The 14,012-nt window shown below is 38.5% G+C and overlaps 1 protein-coding gene across 2 annotated transcripts in view; it reads right to left on the bottom strand.

Annotated features, from left to right (window-relative positions):
* Positions 1-14,012, bottom strand: part of fam120c (family with sequence similarity 120 member C) — a 36,092-nt gene that overhangs the window by 16,822 nt on the left and 5,258 nt on the right. The window contains exons 2-10 of one of the 2 annotated variants that reach the window (XM_084720284.1): positions 11,423-11,669; positions 11,136-11,218; positions 9,493-9,621; positions 6,662-6,764; positions 5,457-5,530; positions 4,772-5,046; positions 1,834-1,996; positions 1,039-1,122; positions 691-862 (exon numbers count right to left, since the gene is read on the bottom strand). In XM_084720284.1, the coding sequence (XP_084576410.1) occupies positions 691-862; positions 1,039-1,122; positions 1,834-1,996; positions 4,772-5,046; positions 5,457-5,530; positions 6,662-6,764; positions 9,493-9,621; positions 11,136-11,218; positions 11,423-11,669 (1,330 nt within the window). The remainder of the gene's footprint in view (positions 1-690; positions 863-1,038; positions 1,123-1,833; positions 1,997-4,771; positions 5,047-5,456; positions 5,531-6,661; positions 6,765-9,492; positions 9,622-11,135; positions 11,219-11,422; positions 11,670-14,012) is intronic. The other variant, XM_084720285.1, reaches the window with a different exon arrangement.

The raw sequence follows: 14,012 nt of genomic DNA, 5'->3' as shown, positions 1-14,012 counted from the left end.
TGTAATCATTTGATCAGCAAGGAAATACGTATATGAAATAAACAACATTTGAAAGACCCAGGTATTCTACTATTCATTTTTCTTTGGTGCTTTGAGCATTACAAGCCGAGTGCCATTTAGTTCCATTATAGTAGAGAGAAGGCAAAACGCTCCTGATGGATAGACAGCACTACAGGCCAGGAAAAAAATATATAGTTTTGATTTTGGGGTGAACTGTCCCTTCAAAGACATGGCATTGATATACATCAAATCTAAATAAATCAACACTGATAATACAACCGTTAGGTGACGCAACTTATGTGGAAATATTTTTCACTCAAAAATCTCAATAGCTGTTTTAGATTTTGCTTTATTATGTTTAATAAAAGCATATTTTCCTAAATATTGACACACTTCATATTAACCCTAGTCACACATTTCCCGTGATCATTACTGTGCACAAATGTAGCCCTGCTGTATAGTTTCAAGAGCCCTTTTGGTGTCAGTAGACACATGGAAAGCTTCCAGCAGGGCACGTTTTGGAGGTGCACAAAATTTTTGGATGCAAAATATTTTTTCACACGTGCACTTTCCATGCATGCTTCACCTCCTTCACCTCAAACATGAGCATATTTACAGTCCATACTCTGAACAATGATCGGTGTGTCTCCCATACCACCCTCATCTATTCTACTGAGTCCCAGCACCCACCTTCCAGGGGAGCCCTCTTGCGGAGAGCGAGCCTCTCCAGACGGCGGTGTGTTTCAGCCAGGCTGAAGAGGACGCCGTACGCATACTGTCTGGCAGCACGGAACAGCAGAGAGGCAGGAGGCAGCTCGGAGTTACACTCATCCTCTATACACACTGGCATCTTCATCTCTCCCTGGAGGGGAGCGGTGGGTAGAGGTAAAAGTAAGGATGAGAGATTACAGGGAGGACCAGGAGCTTTGACTTGTTTAGTTTAATATCTCCATCACCTTGTTTAACTATAAACACTGACTTAAGGGTCTTTTTATGACAGAATACAAAGACAAAACATGAATGTCATGTCATGTTTACCTTGGTCAATATGTGGAAAATCTGGGGGTACATCAGTCCTCTTCTGTGTCTGTGCTCGGCTACACGAAGAACCTCAGCACTGACCTAAAATGAAAAAACACGGTGACAAAAAACATCTTTTCCACCTGACCTACAACTGTGCTGTAATATTTGGTCTGAAAAAAGTTTGTTTTTTAAAGGAATGGTTCACCCCAAAATCAAAAATACATATTTTTCCTCTAGCATGTAATGCTATTTAACCATCTCGTCATAGAGTTTTGGAGATACCGACTGTAAAGATCTCTTCCTTCTCTCCAGTATGACGGGACTAAATAGCACTGGGCTTGTGGTGCTCAAACCACCAAAAAAAAACCAAAAAAACATTTATTTATACATTCATCTCTTTCCAGAAATCATGACCCAGTTCCTCAAGATAATCCACAGACCTTTTTGTGAGCAGTTTCATGTAGGAACTACTGTCCTTCTAGTGGGAAAAAAGTAGTTTTAGTGAATTCTACGCTAGAAAAACGGTAGTTCCCACATGAAACTGCTAACAACAAGTCCTGTGGATTATCTTGAGTAACCGTGTCATGATTCTGGAAAAAGAAATTGGTGTTTTGGAGTTTTTCAAATGTATTTTTGACATTCTGAGCACCTACTAGTTCCATTATATTAGAGAGAAGACAGACCTATCCAAAACTCAGCAACTAACACCAAAATGGTCTAGATGGATGAACAGCTCTACAGGTGAGAGGAAAAATGTGTATGTTTGATTTCGAGGTGAACTGTCCCTTTAAATCTCTCATGGACACACACCTGAGGCAGAGGGGGTGTGGTTATGTCCATGTGACTCCGCGTCGCCATAGACAACAGTGACGGAATGTTTGACCCGCTCCCGTTGCCTTGGGAACCGTCTCCAGAGGCAGAGCCCCCCCTTCCAGCAGGATCCTCCCATCGAGAGGGCTTGTCCGTCAAATGGCTGAGAGAGAAAGGGTTTATGGGAGTGTTTAGTTATCCTGGCCTGGCATTTATCATGTGTACGTGTGTCTTTACATGAAGGAGTTTCTGCAGAGAAATCGTTTCCTAAAGTACGTTTTCCGTAGTTGTTCACTTTGTTTTAATGGTTATAATGCAGCAAAGGGAAATTCAGGCACTTTCCAAGTACTTAAGGTACCTACACCAAAGATTCCCAAACTACAGAAGTAAAACGCAGAAACTCTTTTTGATTCCACGTCCTCTGAAGTTGTTTATACATGACTTTAATATTTAGACATTTTACGTCTGATTTTATGCTTGCTTATGATTGGATGAAACCTGAAATGTGAATTCCTAATGTTCTTAAAATGTTTTATAAATGACTTATTTATTCTAAGGTTTATGTGATGATTTTATGATGTTATTTGTTATGTTTTTTGCCATATCTCAGGATTAACTGCTTAAAAACTATGCTTTTGTGCTGCCATGTCAAAACTATCAAATGAAACTGAAACTATAAATTGTAACTATAAATGCAACTGCAAATTCCTTTGATCCGACAGCAATCAATGTATCTTGTGATTATTTTACAAGTTGTTCATATGAATTATGATTGTATGTTTCAATCATGATTATTTACTGCTTGCTGATTTCCAGAGTAATGGATCAGCAGAGGACAAATCTAGCTATTAATAAAAACATGATGGCAGGATAATTTCATTTCAAGTCTTAAAAGATTTTTTGGTTTACATAAGTGATTGTGTAGATAAAATACCAGACTGTATATGAATTACAAGCACTATTTAATACGTATATATTAAATTCAAGCATATTCTTAACCTTGAAAACACACTGGTTAAAATTCTGCAAACTTTCTAGACTTTGCACGAACCCCGTTAACAACCCCCTACAACAAGCAGAAGGTGTCATCAGTCAGACTTTTCAATCGTATTTTTGGAAGACTGTCAACAAAACATGTGAGGAGACAAACAGCCCAAAATCACATGTGTATCCTCAGTAGATGGCTTTCCCGGCTGCTTTATCCTCCTCCTCAGTAGCTGTAATCCCTGAATCTCTAAGCTGTTGCTGGGCTACTTTACACCGTAAGCCTGTTGACAAAAAGTCAGTCAGCCAACAAGCGTGTGTGAGACAGAGCTGATATGGATGTACAGCATTTTAGACAAGTGCTCATCCGATATTCAACCGGCTTTAGGGAGATCCTGATCAAGTTTTTTTCCCCAGTCTGAGTAATTTAATATCCAAACTGAATCCAATAGTTATATTTACCTAAATGTTGATTAAATGTATGCCATTCAATAGCAGGGTAGTCTATTGAATTTGGAACCCCATTTTTATGAGTTACTTGACCGAAAGGCTGGAGGTATGTTTATAAGGTTAAGTTTGCATGAAGTCAATATTGATGCTTTTAGTGTTTTTATCAAATACATGCTGCACTTTATATTAACTACACAGCAGAATCTGGCCCAACTATGACAAGAAAGTCATTTTGTACATATTTAATGGTATTTCAGAGTTTTCCTGGAAAATGATCTTAAACTGTTGATGATTCATCCTGCACATGGGGGCGTTACTAACTTTGTGTCTCATTTACGACTGTGGCAGCAGAGCATGGAAGAATATATCCGTTCACCACACTGCAGTGTATATCTTTAATCAATATTTGGGTGAAACTGGATTATATTTTCTAGAGAAAATATTTTGATGTCCTGCAGCTGCTCAACTCTCACTGATTAAATTGCAGATTTTCCTGATGGACAGATAGCTGTAGCTTGTTTGTTGCTGAAGTAGCTGACCACATCTGTTAGCTGCCATTAGCGGCCAGCAGAACCAGGCTCCGCAGCCTCCCGCTGAACACAGCTGGTCACCGAAAACAAACACGAACCATAGCTCATACTAGTAGGCTACTGTCCTGACTCCTTACCGTTCAGTCTGCGTCATCTGTCATCAAACTATAACGTTAGCATTTAAAATAAATATTCAAAGTCATCCTGTCAGTCTGTTTAAACCACTGCTTGTACTCTGAGTTCTTCTTATATTCAGAATTCAGCAGCAGAAATCACTTTTGCACTCCATTACGTTTCAGACATTGCAATACGCTCCACTGACAGTGATTTGCCTCTGGATAAGTAAATATCCCCCTCAGTTTTTTGTCCTAGAAGCTCAGAAGAGTTTTTCTTTCAGGTGGCAAAAAAATAACAATGGCTGAATTTTATTATGACTTTTTTTTTTTTACTGTGGTATCAAATTGGGTATTGATATACAATGGTACTGGTATCAAATACAACAATTCATCCCTACACATTTACATAAACGGGTTGCCTGTCTATAAGGTACTTCTTGCTCATATTCCAGCAAGATTTCTGTTCTGTTGGTAACAGAGTGACTACAGCATTGAAGCCACAAGGACATACTGAGGCATTCTTAAGAAAAAAGAAAAAAAAAAACAGCACAAGAGTCACTGTTTCCCAGAATCACACCAGACTTCAAAACTGAAACGCCACAAAATAGCCACAAATCCTTGAGTGCTTTTTAAAAGTCAATTACCATTTTCTTTATGGCCATTACTGTTGTAAAGTGTATGTAGCCAGCATACTGTGAAAGCTGAGCTCTCATTGTGATCAGTCAAAACATGTGTTATGTAAAGTGCTTTGCTCCACCTTAAATGTCAAAGTCCCCTTTTCATGTACATCTAATTAGGGAGCTAACAACTGCTGAAGCCTGAACAGTGTTAACATGACTTTTCATTCTATTTTCTTACTTTGCGTTGCTGTCGTTGGGTTCATCTCCATCTGATGATGAGGAAGGAGACGGAGAGGGACCAGACTGAGTGCTGGTGTGATGATTGGGTAATCGACTTCCCCCCTGAGTGGAATCATATGGAGCTGACCAATCGGAGAAGCCCATCTTGCTTGTCAGTGAGTCGTTGCAGTCTTGGGACGGTGGCGGTGGGTTCTGGAACAGAGGGGTGGAGCCAGGTCCATATGGAGCATTTTGATAGGGTGGCTTTAACCCTGGAACCTGGGGAGGAGGGAACTGGGATTGGACGGAGAGGAGGAGGAGGAGGAGGAGGAGGAGAGAGGAGAGGAGAGAAGAATGGAGAAGGGGGGAAAAGAAGCATGGGAACAGACAAGAAAAGGAGGATCACAGGAGTGAGAGAGGGGAGGGGAGGGGGAAAAGACGTCTCAGGGACGGGAACTAATACTGTCCTATTTTATTTCAGATCAAACTAGAAGCATCTAATCACGGCTGGTGGGAGGATTTGGGATGGAAAGGACAGCACCCCCCTCCCCTAGCCAGTTTTTCCCTAAATGAGCACATGCCACAAAGGGATTTCAAAGAGCAAAAAACTTAATCCACTCTACTACATGTAGATTCATGTGGAGCAGAGAACAAATTAACCACACATCAAAGAGGACGGAGGATTACCAAGATAAGGCATCTACCTGATTCTTTCCAGGCTGCATCGGTCCCATGTGGCCAGGTGGTCCCCCAAATGGATTGGGTCCAAACCCAGGTACTACGCAGAAAGAGAGAGAAAAATCAAGGATGTAACTTTTTCATAATTGCATATTTAATAAGACAAAAACAGCTATGCAATGATGTCAACCCTAGATTCTCAAACTGTGCTACAAGCACAGGATTCAGCATTATTGGTTTTGATAGCGGCACAAAAATTGACTTTGAGCAAGCAGATTTCTGACCCACCTGCCCAAAGCCTAGCACTTGGTCCCTAAACTCAACACTAGCACATAATGGGAATTCCCATTGATGTACTAATGCAATTAGCATCAAGATTATGGTAAAATTATTTTAACAAATGGATCCATTTTACTTCACACGCTCAACATAAAACGACGTGTGCTCAGACTTTGGTCTGTTGAAACAAAAATAATAGCTGCTGAGATACTTTACAGTATCTCAATCAGTTACTTGAACATTCAACACTAACCAGCTGCCGCAACCCCAAAATACAGCTACTAGGGAGACTAAGGAGACATTGCATGCCGTGAGAGGAGTAGGAAATAAATTCATATTTTTTTTTATTTTATTTATTGTTTACCACTTGAGGAGCCTGAACAGCTAAATGTAACACTTTACTTGAAAAAGTATTTTATTTACCACTTTTAGTCAAGTCCAGGATTTTCAAAGGACAATTTTCAACTTCAGTCTCATATGTGAAGAAAGTTAATTTAAATGTTCACATTGTGCTGTGCGCAGTTTTCAGGGGCTCTGTTCATTTTGGCACACTATGCATTTGTGCAGCAAGCACATGCATCATCCATGATTAGTTATGAGTTAAACTGTGAAGGCAAGATAGTAAACTTTAAGTGAAATAAAGAGAATGAAAGTGCATGTGTGTTTGTGTATGTGCTACCCTTCGCCGTAAGAGACAGCTGTGTGGAAGAGTTCATGCCAGTTTTGAGCTACCACTTTGTAAAGCGTGGCGGACAGTCAACAATAACTAATCATATCAGTAATAAACCCGCCTCCTGTGTGAACTGTCCATACCTGAACAGGTTAGATCTACACTACTGTATTTTAATGTCACTCATAATGGTTGTACTTCGAGAGCCAGTGTGAAAATTTGAGAAACTCTGTAGACAACTAGTTCCATTTTCTAAACTTGTTTCCTGAGTTTACTACTCACAGATGAAAGAGGAGGGCCCCATGTTGGGCGAGCGTGGTTTGGAGGCAGCTGAGAAATACTCCACCGCTTTCTTGAATCGCTCCACTTTGTCCTCCATACGAGACTGGAAAGGAAGGAAGGAAAGGCATCATGTTGACTGCATATCATGCTGAGATTATGACAGTGAAAAGTGAGGAGTCATTGCTGAGTAATTCCCTGAGTAATTTCACAGTAGGGCTGTACTGAATGTCTTTTTTTTTTACATTCAAAGATTCTGTTGGGGTTTTTGAATTAAGCTTCAAATGTTTCTTATCATATTTTATGCTATATCTTGGATGAATGTAACTCGTCAGTCTGGTCAACATAAATCTAATTTATGTTGCTGTTAGATTGCTGCTAGACCAGACCTGTGTGTAGCAGGCAGGGGAGAAAAGTTTTGACTGCAGTGGAAAATGTTATTTTTTAAAGGCTAAATGCAAGCAAATATGGATTGAAGCAGAATATTCAGTTGGATAAAAACATATTATGAATTTTGGAAATAATTAAATGTACCTTTTTTTCAACAAGAGTCAAAAGCACTGCTATGCAGCTGCCGCTAGAATTTAATACTAACAGTGTAATACTAATAATATTAGTGTAATTTAATCTTCATCTTCAAGAGTGCAGAAAAAGCTTAAAAAAGTTAAGAATTAGAGTATACTTAATTGTCCCCAAAGAGAAATTTGCCTTGGACACAGTGCTACAGTTTGCTGCTTCACATAAAATAAGACTAAAATCATCACAGAAACATTTGACACAACGCTAGTCTGTTGCTTCACATGAAACATCCTAAATTACATGGTGGAGACATCCAACTATGCAACACAAATGACATAAAACAAAATAAAATGCAAGAAGGTGTTAAAATGCTTGTGCATTTATTGCTCGTTGCTCTATTGCACTAAGGTTTAGCATTAGATTTCAGCAGCTCGATGCAGGCTGGAACAAACGATGGCTTCAAGTGGTTTGATTTGCACTTTGGCACACAGCAAATCAAAAGCACTAAAGCTATGCAGCATTCAAATGCTGATTTGGAATTTGAATGTCAACATTATGAACGAAGTCATGAGTCAGCGTTTTGAACTATAAGGTACAGCCCTTATTCAAAGTGAAAGCAGTCAAGATTTTTTTGATGTTGGCTAAATGACTGACTTATCCTCAGGCTGGTTTTATCAAACCAGTCCAAAACCCAAAAAGATATTTGGTTTACCGTCATATATGACAAAGAAAAGCACAAAATCCTCACATTTGAGAGGCTGGAACCTGTGAATCTTTAGCATTTTTGCTTGGAAAATGACTATCAATAAACAACGTATAATATAAAAATTGTTGCTGATTAATTGTCTGTCGATCAACTAATTTTAGCCACTACAGCTACCGTAGTTTAATCTCAGCCACCAAATGAAGCAAATGCAGCTTTCCCTCACAGCAAGAGGACAAAAGAGATCGGAAAGAACACCAAGACATATGGTAATAGGACTGTCCTCAGTGCCACTGCGGGGCTTAAAAGATTCAAACTTATTCATTTATATACTATTGTTGTCACTATGACATAGAGGTGACATCAGCCACAGCATGTATGGAGGGTCGAGCTTGCACATTGGTGCACATGTGGTACAAATGCTCCCTTGTGAGGATGCTTTTCTGTGCGCTTGGATCATGTGTATATGTCTCATTTACGTGCAGTTGTTTTGAGTTAAACACCACAGAGGAGCGTAATTTCTTGCTATTTATTGGTCTTTTTCTTCTTTTTGGTGCAGCTGATGCAACGTCTCTTCCTTTTCTCAAAAACAAACAAAAAAAAAAAAAAACTACTACATGCTACTAAGCATGACTGGAGAAGTTTTCACTTCTATAAATTTGCAAATTTGTCTTATGTGAAATCAACACTAAATTTTGCAACAGATTCTTCTGATGAACTGAAACTAGATAATCCAGTTCAGCACATGAATTTATAGAAGGTGTGGTGTAATTCTCTGGTTTAGCACTGATGTGTGAGGAAGTGTACATGCTGACTCAGGTCTTGTGTCAACAGTAAAGACCTATTCAGCCACCAGCAACAGTCTGGTAATGTAACATCGGAAATAAATTAAAGTCATGTCCATTATCCTGTGTCATAGGGCTGAGCCGTACGGCTTATAAATAACACCTTGATATTTTTAGGCTATGCCACAACAGACGATTCAAATCTTGATATACACATTTTCTCTAAAATAACATACTGTAAATTCTCAAATAGTGCAAACATATGATGAATTTATAGAATATGATGCATTGCTGTAGATTAACAGTATATAAAGTATTTTACAATTAGCCTAACCATAAACAGCAGCAAAATGCAACATATTAATACAGAGAGAATATTTATCCAAAAAAATAATCGCATATAATAGTAAAACACTGACAGTAGGGTTGGGCAGTGTGGTCAAATTCAAGTATCAATATTTTTGACCAAATTTCTCTATTGGTGCTTTCACAAAATTTTAACACAATGAGATTTATGATAAATAATCAGTAATGTTGACACAATGACTTAAGTGGATAAAGGCAAATAATCTGGTATGTTCTAAAAATTACATCACTTCACTTTAATGCAACACTTCAAACCAGGAAAAGACAACACTTACACAATATCATAACGATATCCAAAATCTAAGACATGATCTAGTCTCATATCACAATATTGATATATCAATATATTGCTCAGCCCTACTGTTTCCCCATTTATTTTTATTTTTTTAATTTGAGATAAAAAGGGTGACAAAACTAAGCAGTAATAACCACTGAACAAGTTTGATGTGCACATGACCTACCTGTGACTGTTTGAAGACATCTCTGGCGATGCCGTCCAGGTTTCCCAGGTCTTTGATGGAGGAGACGTACTCTGAGACGGCCTTGATCACCACCTCACAGGGCGGCAGCACCAACTGATGGGCTCGCACCTGAGACAACAACAACAGCACAAAGTTTTTAATCCACATATAACTGGCTGGGTGGGGAGTAACACTAGCAAAGAGCTGCATGAAGATTTTTATCTGTATTATTTTGCATTTTATTTAATGGAAGTAAACAAAAACATATTACTACTTATTGTGCAGCTGTGTTACTACATGGCTGATCAATAAGACCACAGATAAAAAGGCAGGACTGGATGTTATCCAGTCTTGAAAAAGCATTAGAGCCCAACCAATGGACTCAGTCCATCAAATTACCAGTTAATGGCCTTTTACAGTTTTTGGCATTATTCCATTAACAAAGATTATAACATTACAGAAGACATTTGTGCTAAATTTAAACATAAGTAAATACGTTTAATCAGATCTTTAGAAAAGACGAGGAAATTTTTCAGGATATTGTTTAGAAAGCCTGAGCAATAAAACAATAGTGATATGTACGCATGCAAAATTGTCAACTGTTCAACTATGCTGAGAGTCTCCACCGCGCTTTTTGGTTTCATTTTCAGGTGTGCTGCCTCTGTCCTCTGCCGTCTGTGTCAAAGTTCGACACTCACACAGGGAGCTGATGAATGCTGAAATCTATACTTGAACGACCACGAGTATGGAAAGTTTTTTTTTTCTTATTTTGCTTTGTTGAAATGTGCTAGATATATAATAATATACTAGATAATAATAACAATAATAATATACTGATATTGATTGATATCTTCACTGCATTGCATTTGCACTTTTCAATATTATCGGATCATTACAAATTCAATAGATATATTGATCCAGAGCACTGTATCATGACACCCCTATTTGTTTCTGCTCAGTTTGAATGAAGCTGAGAATGATGATTATAAGATTAAAATTTCAGTTTGTTTTGCAAGACCAATAAAACAACAACAATGTATTTTACTCTTAAAACAAATGTTGCACATTGTAGTAATCCTTCCATGATGTTGTCAGAAACTTACATTAAACAATCTGGGCCCCGTTTCTCAGAGCCTTCGTAGCACTACGTGCGTCGTAAGTTGTATCTTAAGGTCTCCCGTAAGCTTACAGGCTGTTTCCCAACTCTGGGAGACCTTAAAATACAACTTACGACATATGTAGCGCTAGAAGACTCTGGGAAACGGGGCCCTGAGCTGTTCAGTAGCGAAAACAAGCAAATGTCACCTGCCTTGCACTCTTTTAGGGGGCAGCCCTAATTTTTGCACATAGTTAACACACAGTTCCCTGAAACAGCCCCTGCAATTGGTATCAGCAAACATCTCTCAGTTTCTAAAGATCTGTGATCAACCTCAAAAATGAGCACCCTGACTAAAAATGAAAATAAACTTATGAAACACGGACAACTGGAAATAAAAGCATGTCTCAGGTAAAGGTCTAGTTCTGTCACTAAATCAAGCTCAAGTGGTTATTTGACAGGTATTACAGGCTTATTAGAGCAAGTATTTCTTTTTTAAAAAAAGGTATAGTTTGCAGAGGATTTTGGACTTAGAAACATACGGTACCTTGAGAGAAGCTAGTGGGTGTTCTGGTCCCAGCAGACTCCAGTGGAAGGCAGCCAGGTCCTCATCAGGCAGAATATGATTTCCTGCAAGAGCAAAACTCTTTCAAATGTTTGCTGTGTCAATGAACAAGGACGACAGACGAAAAAAGGGTGCCAAAAATACATCTCACAGGTAAGGGTGGGTGTTTCGGTGATAGAGTGACAAAGAGAAATGTGGGATACATGTTTGATTTTGTGTATTTGTGTGTGTGCGTGGGTTGACGTGTGTGAGTGTGTGCTGCTCCTTACCCAGCAGAGCAGCGAAGCATGGCAGGTGCTGTGTCTTGAGCCCGAGCTGCCTGGCGGCCTCAGACAGCAGATACTGGTGTGTGGTCAGGTTCTTGCCGTTCCAGCTCAGTTTGAGCGCGTGTGAGGAGAAGTAGGCGGGTACGTTGCAGAGGGCAAACTCAGAATCCTGAGCAATCAGGCCGGCAAATCCAAAGTCCCTGTAGAGAGACAGCACTTCCTGGTGGTGGTCCTCCAATGTCTGTACAACCTGTAGATGCAGAGCGGATGAACTCAGCTCAAATAATGATTACTGTCAGTGTCAATTAATCTGTTTATTATTTTCTTGATTAATCAATTAAAAGTTAGCTCTATAAAATGTCAGACAATGGTGAAATTTGTTGATCAGTGTTTTGTACAGCCCGAGGTGAGGCCCTCAAATGTCTTGTTTTGCCCACAACCAAAAGATAGTCAGTGTACTGTCATAAAGAAATAAAGAAACCAGAAAATGAAGAAAAATGTCTTTTAAGCCATGTACAATAACTCTCATGAACCCTGCTGTAAATGTTTGCCTAAATGTTCTCAGTCATTATCATCTTTTCTATATGTTAACCCGTTTTATATCCTTAATGACAGCAACCCTAATCTAAATACCATTACTGCCTAGCGTTAAATATATATTATGTTATAATGTACAGAACAACACAGTTGAATGTTGTTGCTTCTGGCATACTGTACCCACTCTCCCCTACATGCCAATCTCTGAAACCTACAGCATAACCTAATGTATTTTCTATTTCATTAATTAATTTAAAAAATCCTTCTTTAAAAACAGGTTGCTAGCTAAGTTTACCATGTACATTAGATTATAATGTACATTAGACTGTAATGTACATGGAATAATGGAATTCTACATTACTTTTTGATATCAGCATTATATATTGTCCATCAGCCTCCCTGCTCTCGAAATATCAGCCATCAGACATGGAAAAACTCATATCGGTCGCCAACTACATATTAACACATGAATACACAAATCTGGTACATGAAAATGATAGAACTTTGTATTTCTTGAAGAGATAAAAACAGAAACTAGAAGGGAACTGGAAACACAGCACCTTGTATTAAAAGAGTTTACATCCTGCTAGGTGTAATCTGGTTTGCCACGTTTCAGATCTTGATTTTGTTTTAGTTTCTGTATTTCAACTGGCTGATTAATTGAGTAATTTGACAGAATATTAATCTGAAACTATTTTGATAATCATTTAAGCAATTTTTAAGCAAAATTGTGTAACTTTTAAGGATGTATAATAAATATCGGGGGCTGGTGACTTATTATTATTATTTATTAGTAATATGATAATATCTGATTTTATGGATTATAAAGCCTATAATTTAAATTCTTTGTGAAAATTCTCTATAAAAGCCAAAGTAAAGTCAGTTAGATTTGGTTCAATCAGAGCCATGAAATATTCATATTTTGTTCCATTTGTACTGAGAAGTCGGACTTTCCGAGGTCCCAACCGAAAATTTAAACTAGTGCACCCCTGAATTCAGATTTCCAACTCAGAAAGTTGGACGAACCACACCAGCCCTGACCTCAAAATCCAAGGTGGCTGCCGCGTGCATCAACAGTGAGTGAAAGTTCTAGTATACACTGTTTATTAGCACTTGTCTTCATTCACTTCATTCAGCAGTCGGACACACAGGACAGTCCAAGCTACATCTGTGGAAAAGTTGCAGTGGTGTTTGTATGTGCAAAACACTGCAGAAAAATTGTTATCAACAGGTATTAACCTGGACAGTAAAAATCCTGACTTTCTGACTTGACTACTGGAACATCACCAACCCTGGTGTGACATCAGCTCCGACTTCAGAGGTTAAAGGAACACAACATAAATCATCCCTCTTTGTTCATTACAACTTAGCCTTCCTCACTCACAGACATGCATAGACTACAGGTTACATTTACTTTTTAAAATACAACAAATATAAAATTATTAGGTTATCTTAGTGGAATTGGCCATGAGAAATGGGTAATTATTGTACAGGCTTCCATATTTATGGAAAAAATAACAGGTAGATTAATCAGCTATAAAAATAATTGTTAGTTGCAGTAATTGTTTCTCTATACTCTCACGAAGACCATGAAACAACATCCCTAAGAGTAGGGATGTCTAGGTCCACTCACCACCAATGTAAAATTTGTAGCAAAGAACCTTGGAGTAACCTTTGACAGTTTAAATGACACAGAAAAAGTCATACATGCTCTTATATCGTCACGCCTGGACTACTGAAACTCTCTTTTTACTTGTTTGAACTCACACTTGGTCTCACAACTACAACTCATCCAGAACTCAGCAGCCAGATTACTGACTAAATCTAGAAAGTCCTGTCGTATCACCCCAATTTCAGCATCCCTGCACTGGTTACCAATTCATTTTAGTATACAATTTAAAATTGTATTAATTACATATAAGGCAATCCATGGTCTTGCTCCAGAATATATTATGGAGCTTTTAACCCTGTACAGTCCAGCCAGGCACTTGAGATCAGCCGATCAAAATCTCTTAGCTGTTCCTCAGACTAGACTTAAAACTAAGGGTGACCGTGC

The sequence above is a fragment of the Lutjanus erythropterus genome, chromosome 6, assembly GCF_056507025.1.
Source record: "Lutjanus erythropterus isolate fLutEry1 chromosome 6, fLutEry1.hap2, whole genome shotgun sequence".
NCBI classification, from domain to species: domain Eukaryota; kingdom Metazoa; phylum Chordata; class Actinopteri; order Lutjaniformes; family Lutjanidae; genus Lutjanus; species Lutjanus erythropterus.
This window is presented reverse-complemented; position numbering and strand designations above follow the sequence as displayed.